This window comes from Chiloscyllium plagiosum, unplaced genomic scaffold (assembly GCF_037043375.1).
Source record: "Chiloscyllium plagiosum isolate Xiang-an unplaced genomic scaffold, Cpla_swu_hap1 HiC_scaffold_17, whole genome shotgun sequence".
Taxonomy (NCBI): Eukaryota; Metazoa; Chordata; class Chondrichthyes; order Orectolobiformes; family Hemiscylliidae; genus Chiloscyllium; species Chiloscyllium plagiosum.
In genome coordinates, this window is record NW_028270155.1 from 4,619,546 (window position 1) to 4,645,265 (window position 25,720).

Below are 25,720 nucleotides of genomic sequence, written 5' to 3' on the forward strand. Positions count from 1 at the left end.
AGCAGCTCATTCCATACACACACCACCCTCTGTGTGAAAAAGTTGCCCCCTTAGGTCCCTTTTAAATCTTTCCCCTTTCATCCTAAACCTATGCCCTCTAGTTCTGGACTCCTCCATCCAGGGAAAAGACCTTGTCTATTTACTGTATATATGCCCCCTCATGGTTACATGAATCTCTGTAAAGGTCACCCCTCAGCCTCCGACACTTCAGGGAAAACAGCCCCAGCCTGTTCAGCCTCTCCTGATAGCCCAAACCCTCTCATGTCCTGTACAGCCACAAGATGACCTCCAAACTCCTGTACTCAACCTGCACTCCAAGGTCTCCTTGTTCAACAACACACGCCAAGACATATACACTTTAATGGTAAAGTACTGCCCTAATTTGTCTTACCTAAAATGCAAGCTGTGAAACTGAATTCAATAAATCTGACACCAAGATCTGATCAGGAAAACTGCTGAATAATTGTAAATTAGTAGACCATGGAGCAACAAGACATCATTGGCTGATTTGATAATCTTCATAATCCCTTTGGAACTGAGGGTGTGTGTATATATACACAAAGGGAGATTCAGCCAGCAACAAGGAGCTGATTGGATCACGGGATGGTGAGCAGTTTCGATGACAAAGGCTTTCGGCCTGCCAACAGCATAGTGATTGGCTCCCAGATAACCAAACAGCTTGTGATGGCGACTGGTGCACTGAGTGCTGAGGGAGCACTGTTCCCATGGACGGTACGCTGAGAGTGAAGAAATGAAGAACTATACAGAAGTTTGTGATGAAAAACTTTATATTTGCTCTAGTTTCTAGACAGAGTGTGCACACAGGGTTAACCAGTCACTAAACCATAAACTGACTTCCAATTAGTGTGCAGACTCTACACCCGTCCACAGAGACAGAGACCCACTCACACGCTGTCCCACCCACAGAGACAGAAACTCTCACACATTGAGACGGAGACTCACACACATGCTCTCCCAACCACGGAGACACACACACACACAGACAGAGACGGAGATGCACAGAGACAGGCAATGGCTGTAACTTCACTATGACAGACTTGGTCTGCAATTAAACAGACGAGTCACCGATATTAACTACAACATTAAATAGGGGTTCAGCAGGACATGGTGAAGAATAAACTCAGCACACAGACAGAATATAAAGCTCCCGCCACACAGTTACAATGGGAGTTCCTACAGGGACTGGGGACATGTTCTTTGATGGATCTGGATGTTTTTTTTGTTTCAGATTCAGCCTCGGTTCTTCTTGATGAAGTTGATCAGTCCATTGGTGGAACTGTCGTGAGAGGTCACTTCGTCAGGAGTGGCCAGTTCTGGCTCGATGGCTTTAGCCAACTGCTTTCCCAACTCCACTCTGTAAAGGGGCACAGCACATCAGACAGAACTTTTCAAACCTCCCAGCACTCACTACAAACCCACCCTCGCCAGTCCACACCGCTCTCACCAGGTTTTAAAAAGGGGATAAATTACAAAGAACAAGTTAGATGTCAAAAGAAATACTGCACATTCACGACATGGGTGATATGGAAACTTATTCTGGAGAAGGAACGTGGAAATGGGACAGGTCTCTTTTCAGAAGTTAAAGGAGGAGATTGAACTGAGCACAATCAGGAGGGGGGTGGTTTGATTGACTCCATAGTGAGAAGAGTTCCCTGTGGCAGCAGTCAGTCAGTCGAAGAGCACTGATGGATAAAATAAACCAGGGCAGACAGAGACACACCCAGACTGAGACACAAGGAACTTCCCAGAAAAAGGAATGAGATGAATCATGAAAAAGACAACATTTCCAGGGCAAAAGGGAAAGAGCAAGGGAGCTCCTTTGAAGTTTTTGCTTCAAAAGAGCTAGTCAATGTACAACAAGCCAAACAGCCTACTGCATGATTCAACATGAGTTTAATGTTTAAAATTACACAAAAGGTTCAAGAGGGTAGGAGAAAAGTGAGGACTGCCGTTGAGTGCGCGTTGCTGGAAAAGCACAGCAGGTCAGGCAGCATCCGAGGAGCAGGAGAATCAACGTTTCGGGCATAAACCCTTCATCAGGAAAAGCTGATGAAGGGCTTATGTCTGAAACGTCGATTCTCCTGGTCCTAAACGGTAGAAATGGGGATAGTTCTTACCCTGGTGGGGGAAGGGTGATAGGGTGGAACAAGGTGGGCACAACCTTCAGATTCTAGTGAGAACATTCAGAGAGGAGACAGAGAGAGCAGAGAGCAGACAGAGTGGGTGGAAAGAAATCCAGAAATTCTCCTCATCTGAACAATGTTAGGACACAGTTTTTGTTAGGTTTGAATAGTGAGCAAAAAGACAAATAGATGGACAAAGACCAAAGGAGATCAGTCCCAGCTCAGCTATGATAGGATAGGTTGGAGGGGCTGAATGGCCTACTCCTGTTCTCAAACTGGATTGAGACTAAAGACAGTGGGTGAGGTTATTGGATATAGCAGCCTTTTTCCCAGATCCAGGAACACCTCTCCCTCTGCTACCCACTCCCCCAGTATATTCCCACACATCACCACCGCCACCACCCAGCCACCAACCACAACTCACCCCACCTCCCCACCCCATCCAGCTCACCGCACTCCGCCCCCCAACTCATTGCCACCAGCCCACCCATCCCCGACTCACGGATCCCACCCCATCCCCAACTCAGCGCCCCACCCCTCTCCCACTTACCACCCCTACCCCACCTGCAGCGTAACAGAATGGGATTCTCACCCCCATTGGTCATAGCTGTTGACGTCCCAGATGACGCCTTGCACAAAGATCTTGTGTTCATACAATGCTGCAGATTGAAGGGGCAGATTGTTACAATGCAGACTAGCCAATACATCGCACCCAATCACAATAGTTCCCCCCACCCCAAAATAAACACCCCCTCCTCTCCCACCCACACAGAGAGGCTGGATAAGTTCAGGTTAAGGAGGGGAACCCAATAGAGGTGTGTAAGTTTCTGGAGAGCATGGACAGGAAGCAGCTAGTCCCTTAGTTCAAGGGTCAATAACAAGGGGGCTTCATTTTAAAGAAAGGCAGGATGTTGTGGTTCTGTTCACCGAGCTGGGAATTTGTGTTGCAGATGTTTCGTCCCCTGTCTAGGTGACATCCTCAGTGCTTGGGAGCCTCCTGTGAAGCGCTTCTGTGATGTTTCCTCCAGCATTTATAGTGGTCAAGAATTCTCAGGACATGGGTGTCACTGCCTGGACCAGCATTCACTCCCCATCCCTAATTGCCTCCAAGGGGCTGGCAGTGGAGTTTAGCTGGAAATTGAGAGCCACTGCAGTCAGTGTGGGGTAGGGATGGGATTCCCACAGTGTCCACAGGGAGGCAGTGTCTGGATAGTGACCCCAGTGACACTGAAGGAACAGCAATCCTCTGCGCCGTGCCCATCAGGCAATGAGCTCACTCACCAATCAGAGCTCCCAGGATATAAGGAGTCAGCTTCTTGAAGACGATGGAGTTGGTTGGCCGATTGCCTTCAAAGACCTGCAAAAGAAACAAGAGCATTTTAAACCGGAGGCTGAGGACTCGAGCTCCAACCTCTCCCAGAGTTACTGGGCAGCGCGGGGGGAGGAGGAAATCCAAACAATTATTTAACAAATGTTGCTGGTCGTCACCTCAGAAAGTGACAGAGAGATTGGGTTTGTTTGGTGTCAGAGCCCATGTGGGAGGGACAGAGTGTAGGCCTCATGCCTCAGGTAGAAAAGACTGATCCTGGACAGGTAGCAGCACAGAATGATTCCAGAGTTGAGACATTCCCACACTTGCAATCGTTCACATGCAGGAAATTATAGGTTGGTCTAATCGGAGTGTTCAAGTTGTTTGAGAGGGTGGGGATGGGGTGAAGGAGGTAGAGGCACTCTCCCTCCTCACTCCCCCAGGGTAGGGGGGCAAAGGAATGTCCCGTAATTCTGAGGGACACCACTGGCAGGGAGTGGGGTTGTCTGAGGCAGGAGCACAGTGTCTCACGGGGACAGAGTCAGTAATACCCCTCACTCTCTCGCTCCTCAAAAGGGTAAATATGTTTAGGTTGTAAATCAAATTAAAATTATACAGCGAGTTTGATCAGAGAGAGTTTCTCTTTGTGGAGGGCGCTAAAATATACAGGGGAAAGGTGGTTGAGTTCACAATTGATCAGAATGGAATCATGGGGATAGTTCTTACCCTGGTGGGGAAGGGGTGATAGGGTGGAACAAGGTGGGCACAACCTTCAGGTTTTAGTGAGAACATTCAGAGAGAGCAGAGAGCAGACAGAGTGGGTGGAAAGAAATCCAGAAATTCTCCTCATCTGAACAATGTTAGGACACAGTTTTTGTTAGGTTTGAATAGTGAGCAAAAAGACAAATAGATGGACAAAGACCAAAAGAGATCAGTCTCCTCCTGTCCGCACAAGAGGCAAAAAGAACACTGTGTATTCTCTGCTCCTGGTTGTTTAATACGAGGGAGGGTGTGGGACAGATCACACTGACCTTGTGAGGTACCAGTTTCTCCAGGGCATCACCACTCAGGCCAGCTGCTGCCAGCTCCTTGCAGGCTTCCTCTGCTGACTTGCCCTTCATTAAAGCCTCCGTCTGAGCCAGGAAATTTGCCAGGAGAATCTGAGAAACAGAAGACAAAAACGTGAGAAACAGAAAGAACCTGCATTTCTGTAGCACCTCTCGTAACCTGGCTCTGGATGGGATGCTCTTTGATGCTGACTCAATGGGCCGAATGACCTCTTTCCACACTGTAGGGATTCTGATTGTGGAGCATTGCTGAGACCAGCTTGGGATTTCTCAGCTCGCACTCGCTGCAGTTCGGATTGAGTTTCCAGTTTATAATGTCACTGGGGTCAGGTAGATGTCACCCTATCGCCCCCGGCCTAATGTTCAAGTCCTGCCTTCCACTCCTCCCAATCCCAAATTTCTCCAGAAACCCCCCTCCTCCCAGCTCACCCTCATTTCTGATGGTGTCTGGAACCCCTGCTGTGAATTGGTTTGGTGGATTACTGCAGGACAGACACCATCCTCCAGAGGGAGCCAGAATCAACATTTTCCAAATTTTCATCAAAAACTGGTGAAGGAAGTTACGTTGACATCTCAGACAGATTGTAAAACTCATCACAAGCAAAATGTTGCCCCATCTACATCCATCTCTCCTCTGAAGGTTCCCACTGAATCTGCTTCCCCAGCCTTTTCAGGCAGCACGGTCCATACCACAACAACTTATAGCACCAGGCCATTCAGTCCATCAAGCCTGTTTCACCATTCAATTAGATAATGTCTGATCTGTGGCCTAACTCTATATCTGCCTTTAGCCCATGTCTCTTTATACGTTTGCTTCACAAAAATTTATCTGAGATTTAAAATTAACAACTGATCCAGCATCCACTGCCATTGGTGGAAGTGTTCCAAACCTCTCCCACCCTGTGTGTGAAAGTGCTTCCAAACATTGGCACGGTGACTCAGTGGTTAGCACTGCTGCCACACAGCACCAGGGTCCCTGTTCGATTCCAGCCTCGGGCGACTGTCTGTGTGTCACACACCTCCTTCTGGAATGTGCCTATGCAGAAGAAGTCTGGAGTGGAATGCAGTGGTGTTTGTCGAGGTTTGTCCCAAGCAGCGCCGTGACGCGAGACTCTGTGCTCTACGGCCTGTTCCCCGGGACGGACATCAACTGCGCCTGGAGGATCATCAACTCGGTGAAGGACGCTCTCTGGGCGATCCGAAACCTGTTGATCTTCCAGCTGAAGGAGTTGACCCCGACTGAGTGTTGCAGACTGGCACATTCCATGGTCCAGGACTACGTGTTGAGGGACGCGCTGAAGCTTGGGGCAGCTGCCGCCAAGGCGCGGTGGGGAAAGACCACAGTGTAAAGTCTGCCTGCCTAACGAAGAACAGGGGGCCCATGCAGTCATTTGGGCTCTGCTGACGTCTCAGCTAATTATATGGGCATATGATCAAAAAATGTACAGACCTGTATAAAAATGATAAATTCTGATCTATGTACATGTTTACATATGTATGGCATGACCAACTGTACAGACCATCAAATTATTTTATGCATAAAGTATATTTTTGAAATTAAAAAAAAAGTCTGTGGAGTTTGCACATTCTCCCAGTGTCTGCGCAGGTTTCCTCCGGGTGCTCCGGTTTCCTCCCACAGTCAGAAAGATGTGCAGGTCAGGTGGATTGGCCATGCTAAATTGCCCATAGAGTTAGGCGCATTAGTCAGAGGGAAATGGGTCTGGGTGGGTTACTCTTCGGAGGGTCGGTGTGGACTTGTTGGGCTGAAGGGCCTGTTTCCACACTAAGTAATCTAATCTCTCCTGAACAGTCTGGCCCTAATTCTCAGACTATGCCCCTAGTTATAGAATCCCCAACCAGTGGAAATAGTCTATTTTTACCTGATGCTGTCTTTCCAGGTTAATATCTTAAACTTTGATCAGATCACTCCTTGACCTTCTAAATTCTGGGAGGAGCCGTTTTGCGGTAGGGTATCTATACCTCACCTGGCTGTTTTAGCTCAGACCGGTACTGTCAGGTTACTGAACCTTCTGACACATTATTCCCTATCCCCTTCTCTCCCTTCATCACTTTGTAACAACATTAATAAATCTCCCTTTAACCATCTCTGCTCCTAATCAGCTATCCTCTCACTGTACAGCAAAACAGAATCAATCCAGGTGGCTGAATAGCCTTCTGTTCCTATCCCCCAGGGAGAAATAAATCAGCGCAGTTTCTGGTTTCATGTTTTCACTCGCTGTGGACAATCTCTTACTGTTTGGGATTGTTGCTATGGAATCCAGTTGTTGTTTTGCTGGCAGTATATTAACTTAGACAGGGGTGTGCATTTTAAATAAGCAAATTAATCAGGAAAAGGACAAGACAATAGCATCAGAAGCATTTCTGTACACACACAGACACAAAGAGACACAGTGATCATCATTGACCGAGATCAAACAAAACCTTCCTGTAGCTGCCTCAGCTCCACAGAAAACGAGTTTGTCTTTATCCTTCCCAACAGCCCATTCCCACTCTCTTACCTTGTGATGCAGTCCATTCCGGATTGGGTTCTGGGTCTGTGCCGGGATTAGGAAGTCAGCAGGAATCATCCGGGTTCCTGAGGAGGAGAGACACAGTTGGAGATCCACTACAGACCCAAACAGGGGACTATGTCCCGCTTTAAGACGGTGCTGTGTCCCTATGGAGCTGCAGGGGCTGCAGTTAAAGACACGGCCTCGAAAATAATTCTTACCTTCTCAGTCGACAGAATGCTCTCATCATCACAAAACAGTTTCTGTTCAATCCCTCTGGTGCCCTCCCACACCATCCCCTCCACGTAGGCACAGACATCACCCCGACATGTGGGCACACCCGTGAGGCTGCACTCACCCTGGTGGATCAGTTGGTAGAAAGCATGTTGCCCATTGGTGCCTGGCTCACCCCACACTATGGGCCCAGTGTTGTAGTCCACCCGGGTCCCTTTGCTGGTGATGTATTTGCCGTTAGATTCCATATCGCCCTGGAAACCAAAAGGCAGGCAGTGAGAGGTGAAAGAGAGAGACAGATCATAGAACAGAATCCCTACAGTGTGGCCCCACCAATGTCTCACAAGCTTGATTGAGTTTTTTGAAGAAGTAACAAAGAGGATTGATGAGGGCAGAGAGTAGACATGATCTATATGGACTTCAGTAAGGTTCTCCATGGGAGACTGGTTAGCAAGGTTAGAGGTCATGGAATACATGGAGAACTAGCTATTTGGATACAGATATAAATGATTTGTATGTGAGCACAAGAGGTATAGTTAGTAAGTTGGCTGATGACATCAAAATTGGAGGTGTAGTGGACAGTGAAGAAGGTTACCTCGGATTACAACAGGATCTTGATCAGATGGGCCAATGGGCTCAGAAGTGGCAGCTACAGTTTAATTTAGATAAATGGAAGACGCTGCATTTTGGGAAATCAAATCTTAGCGGGACTTATACACTTAATGGTAAGATCCTGGGGAGTGCTGCTGAACAAAGAGACCTTGGAGTACAGGTTCATAGTTCTTTGAAAGTGGAGTCACAGGTAGATAGGATAGTGAAGGTGGCGTTTGGTATGCTTTACTTTATTGGTCACAGCATTAAGTATAGGAGGTCATGTTGCAGCTGTACAAGACACTGGTTAGGCCACTGTTGGAATATTGCGTGCAATTCTGGTCTCCTTCCTATTGGAAAAACTTTGTTAAACTCGAAAGGGTTTGGAAACCATTTACAAGGATGTTGCCAGGGTTGGAGGATTTGAGCTATAGGGAGAGGCTGATCAGGCTGGGGCTGTTTACCCTGGAATGTCGGAGGCTCAGGGGTGACTTTATAGAGGTTTATAAAATCATGAGGGACATGGTTGGTTGGGGAGTGGGGGGGGTTGAAGAGAGGAAAGGACCTAAGGGACAACTAGGGTGGTGTGTGTATGGAATGACCTGCCAGAGGAAGTGATGGAGGCTGGTACAATTATAGCATTTAAAAGGCATCTGGATGGGTATATGAATAGGAAGGATTGAGGCCAAATGCTGTCAAACTGAACTAGATCAATTTAGGATATCTGGTCGGCAGGGACAAGTTGGACCAAAGGGTTTGTTTCTGTGCTGTACAGCTCTACGATTCTAAGTCCACACAACCCACTCAGTCCCACCCCTCTACACTAGTCCTGTAACCCTGCATTGCCCATGGCTAACCCACTCTAAACCTACACATCGATGGACACGATGGGCAATTTAGCATAGTTCATTCACCTAACCTGCACATCTGTGGGAGGAACCAGAGCACCTGGAGGAAACCCACGCAGATAGGAGAGAATGTGCAAACTCCACACAGTCACTCGAAGGTGGAATTGAACCCGGGTCCCTGGCGCTGTGAAGCAGCAGGGCTAACCACTGAGCCACCATGCCTCCCCAAACAATTGCTTGTTCAAGTTGCCACGGGTTTGGGTTTCCCAAGGATTAAACATTGTGGCTGTGATCCCTCCCCACAGGGACACGGTGCCCCTGTGCTCAATCTGCCATTTCCTGCTCTGTTCCTGAAGAAGGGCCTGTGCCTGAAACGTCGAATCTCCTGTTCCCTGGATGCTGCCTGACCTGCTGTGCTGTTCCAGCAATAAAGTTTCAACTTTGATCTCCAGCATCTGCAGACCTCACTTTCTCCTCAATCTGCCATTTACCCACTGCATGGTTGTGGGGCTAAAAGGAGGCCACTCAGCCCCTCCAGATGGCTTGCTGTTCACTCAGATCATGGCTGACTGGATTGCACTGCATTCCCGCTTTCTCACGACTGACCTTACATCACCACTCCCACTTCCTCATGAAGAATCTATCCAACTCTGTCTTCAAATAACCACAGAAACTGCTTCTACTGCTTTTTAAAGGAAGAGATTTCTAAAGACTCATGGCCTCAACATTTTTTTGCGTAATCTCTTTTTCAAAACACACTAACATCCTTGTATGGGTCACACTCACTCTTGTGGTAAAAACACCCTGGCTACTGAAAACACACGAGGAGGGAGTTTGATTATTTTGAAATGTTGGCCGGGAGGTGCTGGCCGAGAGAGGACTGGAGGCTTGGGTAGGTCAGCCATGATCGTGAGTGACAGGTTGGGCTTGCAGGGCCCAATGGCCTCCTTCTGATCTTTTAAGCAAAGGAAGGGCATTAAAGTAATTGGGCAATACCTCTGTCAAACAGAAAGTGACAGCGCAAGAAACAAAAGGTCATTCAGCTCATCAAGAAGTGGGAATGTTCGCCAATTATTTCACAATGTTCAGCACCATTCCCAAATCCTCAGACACTGAAACAGTCCGTATCCATATGCAACAAGACCTGGACAATATCCAGGCTTGGGCTGACAAGTGGCAAGTAACATTCACGCCACAGAAATGCCAGGCTATGACCATTACCGAGACACACAATCTAACTGATGACCCTTGGCACTCGATGTTACCATCACTGAATCCTGGGGGATTCAGTTATCATTAACTGGGGGTTACCATTGATCAGAAACTTAATTGGACTTGCCAAATAATCACAATGGCAACAACAGCAGGTCAGAGGTTAGGAATATTGCAGTTAGTAACTCACCTCCTGAATCCCCAAAGCCTGTCCACCATCTACAAGGCACAAGTCAGGAGTGTGATGGAATACTCCCCACTTGCCTGGATAGGTGCAGCTCCAACAAACACTCAAGAAGTTCAACACCATTCAGGACAAAGCAGCCCGCTTGGCAAGTGCAAACACCCACTCCCTCCACCACCGATGCTCAGCAGCGGCAGTATGTACTATCTACAAGATGCACTGCAGAAATTGACCCAAGATCATCAGGCAGCACCTTCCAAACCCACAATCATTTCCATCTAGAAGGATAAGGGCAGCAGATACATGGGAACACCACCCCCTGCAAGTTCCCCTCCAAGCCACTCACCATCCCGACTTGGAAATATATCGCTGTTCCTTCAGTGTCTCTGGGTCAAAATCCTGGAATTCCCTCCCTAAGGGACATTGTGGATCTACCTACAGCACATGGACTGCAGCAGTTCTAGAAGGCAGCTCACCCCCCACCTTCTCAAGGGGCAACTAGGGATGGGTAATAAATACTGGGCCCAGCCAGCGAAGCTCCATCCCACAATTCAATGAGATTGTGGCTGATCTTTGAGCTCAACAGCACTTTCCTATCTGCTCTCCACGTTTCTACACTGTAATCTAATCTAATCTAGTCCCTCAACTCCTTTAGTGTTCCTAAACTAAACAAAAACTCTATGCTCTGAATGTAACAACTGAGAATCCACTGTTTTCAAAGGCGGGGAATATCAGAGGTTGTCAGAGTGTGAAACCGCCCCCCCCCCTCCTTATTGGAGTGTAAACCACGATGTTATCCTGAGACTGTGTCTGAACAGGGGATTAGACTCAGTTCTAAGCAGAGGGGCTGATCCTAACCAGGAAGGGATTAAAACCAACACCAGGATTTCACCATCAGGCTGATCACAATACTCACAGGCAGCAACAAACACAGACACCCCGGCCACTCCCTCCAAGAAAACCCTGTCCGGAAGGCAGCGACCCCAACCCCACCCTCAGCCCACACAGACAGACAGAGAGAGAGAGAGACACACACACACACAGTTTTCTGGAATGTTTGCGTGTACCTGTTGGAAATATGCTGCGAAGCGATGTAGGTACTGATCATAGGGCAGCAGTGCGTGGGTCTCCACATTGTAAACGTTGATGTACCAAATCCCGAGGAGCGCGAGCAGCACAGGGGCGTTCTGTTCCAGCGGAGTGCAGTGGAAATGGTGATCCTTCAGAATGAGAGAGCGGAGAGTCAGTGAGCGAGTGAGAGAGGGACAGGATTCCCTCAGCTAGCAGTTCTCCACTTGCACTGTCACACGGAAACCTCAGCATCAAGACAGGGTGGAGAGTTGGGGGGGGGGGGGGGGGAGGGGGGGGGGAAATGGGGAATTGAACCGCTATCAGGGAAGAATTTAAAGGAGGAAGCTTTAGGAAAATAGGTTCCAGAGAGAGTTCAGGGCCGTGGTAACTTAAGACATAACCAATGTCAGTGCAGTATGGGCAATCAAAGAAAGGGAAGAGTTAATGATGGGGCTAGAGGAGTGGGGCTGGAGGAGATGAAAGAGTGAGAGGCTGTAGAGGGACTGGAAGGATGAGAATTTCAGATGAAAACCAGACGGTATTGTGATCGAGGGTCAGTGAGCAGGGTCCAGAGGGAAGCAGAACCAAAGGTGTCCATCACACAGCCAGTGTCCAGCTGGGTCAGCGCAGGGTAACAGTGCATGTTCCTGTTTAACCATCTACTCTTGGCCAAGAGCACAGCAAAGGCCATGGGAAAGAGGGGGTGGGTGGGAACTAAAAGGAGCTGGGAGGATCGAGAGGGTTTTGCCTGCAGTGCGATCACTCAGTTACTCACCATCCAATGTGCTCCTTTCAATAACTGCTCAAAGTTCTCAAATCCTGAAGGGGACAAACAAAGGGTTAGTGTTACTGTGATAAAACACTGCAGATGCTGCAAATCAGGAACAAACGCAGAAGGAGCGGGAGAAATCCAGCCGGACTGGCAGCAGCTGTGTCCAGAGACAGAGTTCACAATGGGAGCTCGGTATGACCATTCTGAGAGACTGTACTGACTACAAAAGCTATCACAGCACTATGTCATCAGGAGGAGAGGGAGGCCGAGGGAGTGAGAGAGAAGGGGAGGGAGGGGGAAAAACAGGAACGGGTTTCCCAGCAATGGAATAAACATTCACTCTAAAGTAACCTCAGAGGCGCAGACACACCGGCTGTTGGACAGTTTGTTGGTTACAGTAGCAGAGTGTTATACATACCCACATGGAGCGCAATGGAGAGGCCAATGGCTGACCAGAGAGAGTACCGACCCCCGACCCACTGTGGACAAGAGGAGGAGGATTAGAGTCAGAGACACCTCTATTACACGCCCACCATTCCCGTTCCCAAACTCTACACCAACCTTGACCTGTCTCCACCTTCCATCCCTTCACAATGCCTGAGCCCCAGCACTCCCCCCAACTCTTCCTCTACCACCCAGCCCCCACAACACCCGCCCTCCCCAGTCTCCTGCTTCCAAACAGACATGTGTAATGCTGCACTGTCACAGAGCCCAGGCTGAAATGTGTGCACCTTTGAACTTTTTAGAAAGGCCACGGATTTAAATAACCCCGATTGGCAGCAACTGGAGACCGGCTGCTGATGCTCACCAGCTGCTGGCAGTCTCTTCCACACAGGGACAGCCAACACTATCTTTAGTCTGAACACCAGCTAGTGCTCTGCTCCCCTCCCCTCCCCTCCCCTCGGCAGGAGTTACTTGAGGAAGTATAACTGAACAGGGAGCAGCACTCGGTCAGACGCCTAAAGCAGGGAGATGTACCCACACCTTCCACCGGTGTCTCAGGAGACTGCAAAATATCCTGCTCCAGAGAGGGAGATTGAAAAGTAGGGAAGTCACGTCAAACTAGTCCAGAACAGGCTCAACCATCCAAAACGTTCTTGGTGTCCGCCTGGTAAATAAAAGGCAGTGGGGAAGGTATGAGATGATCACAGAACAAAGAACCAATGGGAAAAACCCAACAGGCTGGGACTCCTTCCTCGAGGGAGGGAGAGGATGGAGAGAATACCTGATGGAAGGCTTTAAGATGCAACAAGATATGGATGATGTTAACAGGCAGAAGGTGTTTCTCCTTCTGAAGGTCATATAGACAAGGCAGTCCCCAACCACACCGAGCCAGAATTCGACAGGAACATTTCCACCGAAGAATGTGGAATGTGAGGGGAAGAGCACAGATAGACTGAGGTGGAAGCTGGATAAACACGAGGGAGAGGGGAATACATGCATATAGTGATGGGGTGACAAGAGAGCGTGAGACTGACACGGAGTGTGATCACAGCCAGAAATGTGATGGGCCAAATGACCTATGCTTGAAATTGTGCACGTCCATATAGAAATAGAAATATAAGAGTCAGCAGGTGGGACCTGATCCCCATGTACTCACATCCCAGAACTCGAACATGTTTGCTGGATCGATTCCAAAAGCCTTGACTTTGTCCTAAAGAGTCAGAGAGTAAGGAGTCACATTAAACAGAGACAATTACAGGAGGAACATTGGGGCGGAGGGGAGCTCGGCACGGAGCCAAATCCCCAGTGATTTGTTGTGGAATGGTCACATGTTTCAAATACACTCACCGCATTCGTCGACAGGGCAACAAAATGCTTGGCAACAGCTGAAGGCTGAGGGAAATTAAAAAAAAGAGAAAAATAATTACAATTTGGAAGTGAAGCATCTTCAGAGTTGTGGCTTTTATATGAGATTACTAAAGTCGGGCCCTCCCTGGTCTTTCAACCGAGTCACAGAGAAATTAAAGCCCAACGCCATCTTCAACCAGGCCCCACCCCCCTCAGCCTCCCCATAAGCCAGACAGAAAACACGGCTGTGTCTGGGTGGTCTCCCTATCTGTCTCCTTTTATGATGTGCTCAATATTTAGGGCCTTAAATCAACAGCATAAACATTATCTAGTCATCATTTCAATGCAGTTTATGGGAGCTTGCTGTGCCCAATTACATTACAACAGCTGGTTGCAAGATGGGGTAAGTGAGGTCTCCAAGAATGAACCAGGACAGAGCAGGAACCGCACTGGGTCAGAACAGTGGTTGATGCTGGTCCCCTGTGGTGGGGTTGTACTGGATTGGGTGCGGAGTGGATTTCCAGGATGTTGCCAGGACTGGAGACTTTCTGTGATGACAAACTGGAATGTTTTCATGAGAACAGAGAAAGCCAAGCAAGACTTATAACTGAAGTAAATAAAAGGGAGGGGTCCAAGTAGAGAGAGTAAGAAATTTCCAACCCCCTAAAACAAAAAGTAGATAAGATTTGTTGGGAGGTGGTGTCGTGGTAAGGTCACTGGGTGAAGAATCCAGAACCCCAGTTTGAATCTCACTGCAGCAAATGGTGAAATTTGAATTTAATACATTTCAATCGTGACTATAGAACCATTATCTATTATCATAAAACCCCATCTGGGTGACGAATGCCCTTTAGGGCAGTAATCTGCCGTCCTTCCCTGGTCTGGCCTACACAGCAATGTTGTTGTCTCTTAATCACACTCTGGACAATTAGGGACGGCCAACAAATGCTAGTCCAGCCAGCCAAAGATTAAAAAACCTTTTAAATTCAGGGGCAGAATGAATTTAGAAGAATTAGGGACATTTAAGGAGGATTTTATTTCACAAACAGAATGGTGAGGAATCTGAAACTCAATGAAAGGAGTGGCAGAACCACAAACTCTCATGGCATTTAACTAGAACACTCAGATAGCCATGTGGTGTGTTGGAATCTCTGTCATTCTCACTCTAACTGGGTCACAGTAACCTGTATCAATATCACTGTGACTATGCCTGTCTCCATCTCCACTCTACCACTCTGACCTTCAGCACAGGCACTACAATCTCGCCCTGTGCTGTATTTTCAATGATCCATTTTTTGGAATAATTGATACCACCCAGGCCATTTGCTCCTGATTCCCCTTCGTGAAACGGGATCGAACCTGCCAGGGGGGGGGGATTCAGGAACACCTGGCACTCAGCTCCAGCTCCACTCAAAAACCAATCTCCTGGCCTGCAGCAGGTCAGCGTCTCTGCCCCCATCACAGGATCCATCAGAATGATCCTGAAAGAATTCCAGGGATTCTAATTTCCGTCTCAAAAACTGACTGCCCTCAGGGTGGGGCCGAGGGGGGGAAAATAGACACATTTGTTGGGAGCAGAGCGCTGATCAGTTCAGTCCCTGTCCTGGAATAAGGGGAGGCTGAGCTCCCCCCTCCACCCAGATCAATAGGCCATTCCCCTCTGGGTGGCTGGGCTCACATACACTGAGGGAGACACCAGGTGGGTGGGTGAAATATGAATGCAGCCAGTCCCTCCCTCCCCATTATACTCACATCACTCGCAGCTGCCAGGAACCACTCTTTCGCTGACTCAGCGTTGGTGATAGTCTCCTGGGTGGTGAAGGTCTGTGAAACAGCGAGAAACACTCAATTACAACAACAACTCCACAATACAGACAGACAATGTAACCTCCACCCTCCTGCTACATCATCTCTGCCCCACCCTCACCCCCAGCTACTTCGCCCCAATCCCATCACCCTCCCCCCACAATAATCCCTACCAAACCTCCCCTCAAACAAACTACATCAACCTCTACGCGTGCCTCCTCCATCCCCCCCATAGAGGGAGTGGATTTCAGTCGCTGAGCATTAACCCAGTTGCCCATAGCCGCGCCCACTCACCTTGGATGCGATGATGAAGAGGGTGGTCTCAGGGTTCAGCTCTGCCAGAGTCTTTGCCATGTGGGTGCCATCGATGTTGGACACAAACCAGGCCTTGGGCCCCCCCTTGGAGTAGGGTTTGAGAGCCTCAGTGACCATGAGTGGGCCCTAGGAGAAAACAAGAGCAGTTTAACGGAGGGAAGAGGGGTGACAGAGGGACAAAAATCACAATTCCTGCTCAGGTCAGGAAAACAACCAACTACCAACCCGACAGGCCACAGGCTCAATCAGGGCCAACACTTCCAGCAGCAGGCACTGCCTTTCATTGAGAAAAAGAAGCTCATTTCACTCTATTCAACCCCTTCAACCTCTATCTCAACCACCAGCCCTTCATAGAATTAAAAACACAATGTTAGACAGACAGTGTCCCCACCAGTACTGTACCCCAGCATTATACAGGGACAGACCTGTCCTCATTAGTGTAACCCAGTCTTATATAAATGACAGATCTGTCCCCACCAGCACTGTACCCCAGTGTTATTCAGGGACAGACCAGTACAGGTCTATAACCTATGCAATAACCTCTGTGGTTTTGGAAGTTTTCACATTCGGTTGGATGTGATGCGGACTGAGTATGCAAGTTGCAGAAACTGCTGGAAAACCTCAGCAGGTCTGGCAGCATCAGAAGAGAGAAATCAAGACCTTGCTGTTCTGAAGGGTCACTGGACCTGAAACACTAATTGCTTTCTCTCCATGACTGCTGCCTGGCCTGCAGAAATTTCACAGCAATTCTGATTTCCAGCATCTGTGGTTCTTTAGGCTTGTTTATTGTGTGAACGTTGCAGTACCAGGTCTGAGCCCCCGATCCCGATGTTGACCACGTCGGTGATGGTCTTTCCAGTGTATCCTTTCCATTCTCCACCACGGACTCTCTGCAGGAGAGAGAGAGAGAATTGGAGTCAGTAAGGTACCTACACAGAGGCTCAAAGCCACAGTCAGCTGTCTACCTCCCAGCTAAACAACTATTACACACTCAGAACTGCATATATTTTAAAAAAAACAGGTCAAACCCACCCCTTCTTGGAGACTGGATCTCAGTGAGAATGTGCTTGTGAAGAAATGATGTAAATAACAATAAAATCCATTGAGTTGGCAGCAGCTAGGTACCATCCAATGTCACATGACAGCTCCCAGCTTCAACCAATCGTGTCCCATGAGCAGCAAGGGACGGAGTGAGGTTTATTCAGTGACAGTATCCATCCGCCATGACACTGGCAGTGGGTCTACTCCATTCAGAGTTCACTCATTGCTGTGGCCCTAGTGTCAGGTTAAACAAACCAGGTGGTACTTCCTGTTAGTCCATTCACCTTATCATTACAATACAAGCTTTTTACTCTAGAATTATTTTATTAAACAGAATCTAAAAACTTTGAAAGTGTGTGTATTTCTATTCTACTATAATGCATGGCCTTTCTTTGTTATTTACTGGTTTATAACTACAACTAATATTATAATTATACTGTTATAACAAGATTCGGGTGAGACCACACTTGGAATATTGTGTCCAGTTCTGGTTGCCCTACTATAGGAAAGATAGAGAGGCTTTGGAGAGGGTGCAAAGGAGGTTTACCAGGATGCTGCCTGGACTGGAGGGCTTGCCTTATGAAGAAAGGTTGAATAAGCTCAGACTTTTCTCTCTGGAGAGATGGAGGAAGAGAGGTGACCTGATTAAGGTGTACAAAATAATGAGAGGTATGGATAGAGTCAATAGCCAGAGACTTTTCCCCAGGGCAGGATTGTCTGATACAAGGGGTCATAGTTTTAAGATATTAGGAGGAAGGTATAGAGGGGGACACAGCTAGGTTCTTTACGCAGAGTTGTGAATGCATGGAATGCGTTGCCAGCTGTAGCGGTGGAAGCAGAGTCATTGGGGACATTTAAGCGACTGCTGGACATGCACATGGATAGCAGCGAGGTGAGGGGTGCGTAGGTTAGGTTATTTTATTTTAGTTTAGGAATAATCCTCGGCACAACATTGTGGGCCAAAGGGCCTGTTCTGTGATGTACTTTTCTATGTTCTATATTTAAATGTAACCAGTTGGGAGGTGACCAATGTCCTGAGTTCAAAACCAGGTTATAGGAAACAGAGGAGTCAGCCTTCGAGCCTGCTCCGTGAATCAATAGCATCAAGATGATCATCTAAAGTAGCACACTGCGGCCATTTTACCCCATGATGCCCTGGTACCTTCAGCCCAAGGGAAGGTGGGTTTACAAATGGAAGACAGGGACAGTCACCAAGGCTGTGACTATCTACTCTATCATCTTAATGGCAGAAACTGACAGGGAACATGTGCAATTGGCAGTCCCCCCCCCCCCCGCCCCCCAAATCGGCCATGCTACAGAAATCACAGCCATTGTTGGCAATGCCCATTGAGACACTTAGAGCTGAGGGGAATGGGGGGAACCACAGGCACAATGTGGCAAAAGCCATCACTTGGCAACACGCCGTTGCCCAGGGGCCCGCTGCCCAACATGCCATCGCCTAGCAACACACCCTCGCCCACAACCTGGCAACGCGCCATCGCCTGACACCATCACTCAGGGGCACGGCTAAGAATTGTCACCCAAGTTTCGGAGATTTGGACAATGTCTCTGAAGCTTGCTTGAACCAGCCCATAAGCCCAGCAGCAACAACCAGGCACAGATGTCTCCTGGGAAGAAGGATTTCCAGTCCATTGCCACATGTGGGGGTGGCTCCTGTCGTGGGGTGACAGTTACCTGGCAGAACTTCTTCATCTTCTCCAGCACAGCATTGACCTCTGGCATCACATCCTTGTCATCCACCTGGATGGGGATATTGGAACGGTTCCTCAGCGCAATGTGAAGGACAGCACGGTTCTGGAGAAGAAATACCAGCTGTGTTATTCACAAGGTCCACATCACACCCCAGGCCCGTGGTTAACAGATCACCCCCGGTCACAGTTACAGCCGAGTGTCGGATTTGTAACAATGTGATCCGTGGGCCCTGGGCCAGGGTGATCATTAACCAAGAGGTTCATTGTGGAAAAGCAACACTGGGGTTTTAAAACTGAACTGCTTTGACAGTCTCACAATAAAACAGGGAGCATATAACCATCAGTCATGTTCCCAAACTCCTGCAATGATTGGCTACAACAACAGTACGTGAGGGTGCACATTGCTGAGGTGTACATACTAAAGGTTAAACGTTAAACACCTTTCTGCCTTTGTCTATGTAAGAAACAGGAACTGCAAAAGGCCATTTGGCCCTTCCAGCCTGATTCCCCCATTCAACAAAACCAGGTTCTATCTGAACGCAGCTATCTCCTACACTCCCCGCATCATCCAGACTTTGTCAGTCTCAAACAATTCCTGAACACAGGATCCACAGCTCAGTGAAGTAGGGAACTGTGAAGATTCACACCCAAATGGAGAACTCTAAGCAGTCTCTCTCTCTCTTCAAAAGCCTAATGACTTGGTCATCACACCTCAGCTCTGTACAGACCAGCTCCTGGCTGGGTGTTTCTCATTAGTCTGAGTTTCCAAGTTGTCTTGGTTTATCAATTTCTCATTCCTCCACGTTGACTCTGGCTAAAATGCTGAACACTGGGCTGCTTTAACTGAGAAACATTTAAAAATACTCCAAAATGTACCCAATTCCTGTCTCAGTTCCAACTGCATCGTGTAGAATGTCTTCTTGATGTGAAATAAAATATCTCCCCACGTTAAAACCATTCAGAATCAAACGTTACAATTTCTGATCTCATCGTAAGGTGTAGCAGCAGAAATAGGCCATTCAGCCCATCAAGTCCGCTCCTCCATTCAAAGTGATCATGGCATTTCTGATAATCCTCAACTCCACTTTCCCGCCTTTTCCCCCATAGCCTTCGATTCCCTTCCAAACCTCTCTATCTCAGCCTTGAATATACTCAATGAGGCAGCCTTGACAACCTCTTATGGGAAAGAATTCCACAGACTCACTTCCCTCAGAAGAAGAAATTCTTCCTCATCTCGATCTTAAATCTGTGATGCCCTCTGGTCCTGGCCTCTCCTACAAAGGTGGGGGGGGGGGGGGTCAATCCTTCCACATCGACCCTGTCAAGTAACTCCAGAATCTTGTTTCAATAAGGTCACATTGCATTCCTCTGTAAGCTGACAAGTGCACTTAGAAGACAGTCTGCACCCAGGATCAGTCTGTATATCGTTCCTTAGGTTAGGGGCAAAACTGGTCACAGTATTCCCTTTTAGCAAAACGGCCCTATTTTTATATGTTCGCGATGAAATAAAAGCCAACATTCCACTTGCCTTCCCTCATGATCTGCTGAACTTGGATGCGGTCTCCCAAATCCCTCTGTGCTGTAGCTTTCTGCAGTCATTGTCCATTTAAATAATATTCAGCTTTTCTAACCCTCCTTCCAAAGCATATGACCGCACATTTACTCTCCCCACCCACACATTATGTCCCATCTCTCAAGATCTTACCCGCTCACTGTCTACATCCCTCTCAATGTCATCCTCACCAGCCAACTTCCTATCTATTTTCATTTGGAACGCAACTTTGTTTTCAGGGGTTTATAATGAAAATGTGTGCATGTGGGTGTGTGGACAGCAAGTAGATTTCAATACAGACAGGAGAGAGAGGTTACACAATTTGAGACAGGAGCAAGGAATCACATGGTCCTGGGGAAAGAACTGTTGTAAAAGCAGAAAGGGAGACAGCAGGAGATGTCATCATGATCCAAAGCGATTCTTGGCCAGTGGGACATTTCTAAAATATCATCTATGCGATGACATCAGAAACCCAGCAGCTGGTTAACATACAGGAAGATCCCACTAACAGCAATCGGGATAAATACTGGCAGAGACGATCAGGGAGACTCTTATTCAACATAGTGTCATGTGATCTGTTACAGCCACCCGAAGGGCAGACAGAACCTTGGTTTATGACAGTGCTGCAGACAGTGTTGGGCTCCCTCAGTACTGCATTGGAGAATCAGCCTGGATTATAGAGTCATAGAGATGTACAGTATGGAAACAGACCCTTCAGTCCAACTTATCCATGCCAACTAGGCATCCCAACCTAATCTAGTCCCACCTGCCAGCACCCGGCCCATATCTCTCCAAACCCTTCCTATTCATATACCCATCCAAATGCCTTTTAAATGTTGCAATTGTACCAGTCTCCACCACTTCCTCTGGCAGCTCATTCCATACACGCACCACCCTCTGAAAAGGTTGCCCCTTAGGTCTCTTTTATATCTTTTCCCTCTCACTCTAAACCTATGCCCTCTAGTTCTGCACTCCCTGACCCCAGGGAAAAGATCTTATCTATATACTCTACCTATGCCCCTCATTATTTTATAAACCTCTATAAGGTCACCCCTAAACCTCTGACGCTCCAGGGAAAACAGCCCCAGCCTATTCAGCCTCTCCCTATAGCTCAACTTCTCCAACCCTGGCAACATCCTTGTAAATCTTTTCTGAACCATTCAAGTTTCACAACATCCTTCTGATAGGAAGGAGACCAGAATTGCATGCAATATTCCAACAGTGGCCTAACCAATGACCTGTACAGCTGCAACATGACCTCCCAACTCCTGTACTCAATACTCTGACCAATAAAGGAAAGCATACCAAATACCATCTTCACTATCCTATCTACCTGCAACTCCACTTTCAAAGAGCTATAAACCTGCACTCCAAAATCTCTTTGTTCAGCAACACTCCCTAGGACCTTACCATTACATGTATAAGTCCTGCTAAGATTTGCTTTCCCAAAATGCAGCACCTTGCATTTATCTAAATTAAACTCCATCTGCCACTTCTCAGCCCATTGGCCCATCTGATCAAGATCTGATTGTAATCTGAGGTAATTTTCTTCGCTGTCCACTACACCTCCAATTTCGATGTCATCTGCAAACTTACTAACTATATCTCTTGTGCTCACATCCAAATCATTTATATAAATGAGAAAAAGCAGTGGGCCCAGCACCAATCCTTGTGGCACTCCACTGGTCACAGGCCTCCAGTCTGAAAAACAACCCTCCACCACCACCCTCTGTCTTCTACCTTTTGAGGCAGTTCTGTATCCAAATGGCTTGTTCTCTCTGTATTCCATGAGATCTAACCTTGCTAACCGGTATCCCTTGTCGAATGGCTTACTGAAATCCATATAGATCTCATCTACCACTCTTCCCTCATCAATCCTCTTTATTACTTCTTCAAAAAACTCAATCAAGTTTGTGAGACATGATTTCCCACGCACAAAGCCAAGTTGATTATCCCTAATCAGTCCTTGCCTTTCCAAGTCCATGTACATCCTGTCCCTCAGGATTCCCTCCAACAATGTGCCCACCACCGAGGTCAGGCTCACTGGTCTACAGTTCCCTGGCTTGTCCTTACCACCTTTCTTAAGTAGTGGCACGTTAGCCAACCTCAAGTTTTCCGACACCTGACTGCGCCCTGAAATCCTGGGACCAGGGCTTGAACCACAAACATCACCCCCACAGATGTCAGACCCTGACCTAGGTTTCTAACACAATTTGTGAGCTTTGTGTAGCTGCCAAAAGCCCAGGTTTTCCATCTTGTACAGCCACACCCACACATTCCACTGAGCCCTCAGCCAGCTGAGAGCAACAGGATCTTGTGGAATGGGAAGCAGTTTCCTGTGACCCTCAGACAGGGCCCTGCATTGTTGCAGCAGCCTGATGGAGGGGACTCTGCCGTGAAGCTCAAACTGCAGCACCACGAGTATCCACCCCTCCGTATTGCTCTCGGGACTTGTTGAGTACTTGGGAAGCAGAATGAAGCAGTGAAGAGACTGGTCGGGGAAGTGAGACTGAGGGAGACGGTTCTGAACAAGGGTCACTGGACCTGAAAGGTTAACTCTGATTTCTCTCCACAGATGCTGCCAGACGTGCTGAGCTTCTCCAGCCAGTTATGTTTAGTTTCAGATCTTCAGTTTTTGGCTTTAAGTTTTATGAGATTGCAGGATATTGACAGAAGGTTTTCTGGGGTGGTTGCAATCTGATAGATCAAATGAGACATTTGTGTTACTAAAATAAGCTTCGAAATGAAGATTAGAGATGATACAGTCTGCAGCAGTACCTTCCAAACCCAGGCCCATTTCCATCTAGAAGGACAAGGGCAGCAGATACATCGAAACACCACCCCCTGCAAGTTCCCGTCCAAGCCACTCACCATCCCGACTTGGAAATATATCGCTGTTTCTTCAATGTCGCTGGGTCAAACTCCTGGAATTCTCTCCCTAAGGGCATTGTGGGTCTACCAACAGCACATGGACTGCAGAGGTTCAAGGCGACAGCTCACCCCCACCTTCTCAAGGGGCAACTAGGGATGCTGGCCCAGGCAGTGAGAGCTGCACTACTGTACTGAGATGGAATACATTTTGCATATATATTGAATCCTTTCTATTCTGGGCCATCCGCTTACCTCTGTGAAGTTAATCTTCTCCCCGGTGAACATGCGCTCCCTTGCTTTCTCAATGCCCCGGGATTTTGCCTGAGGGTGTGGGGAAAGAGAAACAGATCAATGCAAAACAATCTCCAGTGGATTTGTCACCATTCACAGCTCAGGGCGTGAGACAGACAACCTCTCTCCAAAACATGGCAAATTTGTTAGTATCAGTGAATACTAACCAATCTGCACCAAGTGTTATAAAGGCCAGCCAGGTGGCCAATCTATCCATAGCAACATCCTCGAATAGAAGGGAGAGCAATGACCAGTTTTTATAATGTTTGCTTATTGTAAGATTATGGGGCAACAGGGTGATGACCCAGAACGGGATTGATGGGGAGTAAGGAGCTACAATAACCACTATGCCCCAGTTCAAGCCCTTTGTAGCGAGTACTGTGCACTGGTCCAATTACTTCAGGAACACGGGTTTTTCTTGGGTGAGGGGGTTGGTTGTTGGGAGAATAAAATTACACTGCCACTGGAGAAAGACCACCATCGAGTGGCGAATGAGAGACTGAGCTGAATGCAAGCACATCTTGTTTGCAATCGGGATAAGGACTGGCTCCCACAGTCGAATAGTTCACATGGTCCAAGAGGTCAGTCTGACAAAACATTCCCTCTGTCGAATTAAAGAAAACGAAGACAAAATGAAGACTGAAAGCAAAGTGTCCCGGAACATGCTGAGGATGTAAAGGGTGCTATGCTAACGCAGGATGTGACAAAAGCCAGGAGCTATTCAGTGGCAAGGTGACACTCACCAGGTCAATCAGCATTTTTAATACTTCCTCAGTGATCAGATTCTTTGAATAATCCAGCAAAATGTCGCCATCATCCGTCTTGAGGGTTAAACTGTGGACGGAGTAGGAATGGACAGTTAGACTTCTCCCCGCATGGAGCGACTTGGCAGAGAATGAACCCCCTCCTGTCTCTCTGGCCCAAACCCACCTGGGTCAGCCCTTGTTGTTGGCACAGGATGGCATCAGTATTCACCACTCGATCTGGTGTGGTATTCCAAATCCTAACCATTGGTTGCATAACAAAAGGGTGTCTCCCAGCCCATCCTACACCACATTCATTTCTTTTCCTCATCACCTTAAATCTAATTTGCTGAGTCAGACTCACCTGCCCCTAACTGCCATCCGCAGTTCTGGGCACTGATCAGGAACAATATTCTGAGCTGCAATGCCTGCCTGTGCCAATTCAAAGACCCAGTGCAGCCAACCCAGACTCAGCTGGTCCAGATGTGGGGCATTAAATCTCACACCCTCCAGTCAGCACTCCTCTGGATCACTGCTCCACAGCAGGAACTGCAGCAAGACCCATCATCAGTGCAGGAACAATAGCCAAGGGTCCTGGAGCAGGATGTCAGCACAACTCTCGCGAGAGTTTCAGTAAACTTGCGGCAATTTGAGACAGAGTTAAAACCATGATGGAAAATGCTAAGTAGATGCAAAATCCCAACAGCTCCCAAAACCGATAGGGCAGCATAGCTGGAGACCATACATGGCTTCAGCTCTTTGAAACAGTATTTGCTGTTATCCCACTCCCACGTCAACCATCTCTCTTCCTTCCAGCATTTATTCCATTCTCTTACGAATCTGTATTCACCAGCCTATCAGAAGGTGCATAAAAGTTACATACAAAGGTTCCCGCCCCCATTTCTTTTGCATCCCCAGCAAGTTCCCCTCCGGAAACATATCGCCATTCCTTCACTATCACTGGGTCAGAATCCTGGAATTCCCTCCCTAAGGGCATTGTGGGTCTACCTACAGCACATGGACTTCAGTGGTTCAAGGAGGAAGCTCACCCCCACCTTCTCAAGGGGCAACTAGGGACGGGCAATAAATGCTGACCCAGCCAGTGACACCCACACCCCTTTAAAGAAGTCACCTTAAACTTGCACCATGTCATTTTTGACCCTGGAGTCAGTACCTAGGCTGACCCACACATCACCGCTGCTCTACAGAGGAAGGTTAAATTTGTAACTAAGGCTGGAATACAAATGCAACTTTTCCCACATATCCAGAACAAATCGTTTTAAAAATACAGTGATTGTTTAAACAGTTGTCAGTTTTTAATCTTGGGGGAAAGATTTAGAATGTTGGGAGGTCACTCACTGAGAGCGGAGCCCTGGCTCAGTCTGCTTTGAACCATCAGCACAGGTATGGCATACACAAGTGTGCACAGACTTGGGACATGGAACATAATGTGGCAGGAAGAATAGAGGAGCTAACTATTATTTAAATGGAGAAAGGCTGCAGAAAGCTGCAGAATAATTTGGAAGTCCTTGTGCATGAATCACAAAGAGCGAGCATCTAGATTCAGCGGGTAATACAGAAGGCAAATCCCTTCTATTTCAAAGGGAACAGAGTATAAAAATAGCAAAGTCTTGCTAAAGATAGTCAGACAACAGC

The 25,720-nt window shown here is 47.8% G+C and overlaps 1 protein-coding gene across 1 annotated transcript in view; it reads right to left on the reverse strand.

Annotated features, from left to right (window-relative positions):
* Positions 1–770: 770 nt before the first annotated feature.
* Positions 771–25,720, reverse strand: part of LOC122558199 (glucose-6-phosphate isomerase) — a 36,316-nt gene continuing 11,366 nt past the window's right edge. Inside the window, exons 2-18 of the mRNA XM_043706519.2 lie at positions 24,065–24,155; positions 23,283–23,351; positions 18,591–18,710; positions 16,661–16,744; positions 15,834–15,980; positions 15,486–15,557; positions 13,734–13,778; positions 13,543–13,596; positions 12,361–12,421; positions 11,946–11,989; positions 11,167–11,319; positions 7,389–7,518; positions 7,040–7,116; positions 4,485–4,613; positions 3,426–3,501; positions 2,737–2,803; positions 771–1,375 (exon numbers count right to left, since the gene is read on the reverse strand). Of these exons, the coding sequence (XP_043562454.2) occupies positions 1,252–1,375; positions 2,737–2,803; positions 3,426–3,501; positions 4,485–4,613; positions 7,040–7,116; positions 7,389–7,518; positions 11,167–11,319; positions 11,946–11,989; positions 12,361–12,421; positions 13,543–13,596; positions 13,734–13,778; positions 15,486–15,557; positions 15,834–15,980; positions 16,661–16,744; positions 18,591–18,710; positions 23,283–23,351; positions 24,065–24,155 (1,543 nt within the window). The 3' untranslated portion in view covers positions 771–1,251. The remainder of the gene's footprint in view (positions 1,376–2,736; positions 2,804–3,425; positions 3,502–4,484; positions 4,614–7,039; positions 7,117–7,388; positions 7,519–11,166; positions 11,320–11,945; positions 11,990–12,360; positions 12,422–13,542; positions 13,597–13,733; positions 13,779–15,485; positions 15,558–15,833; positions 15,981–16,660; positions 16,745–18,590; positions 18,711–23,282; positions 23,352–24,064; positions 24,156–25,720) is intronic.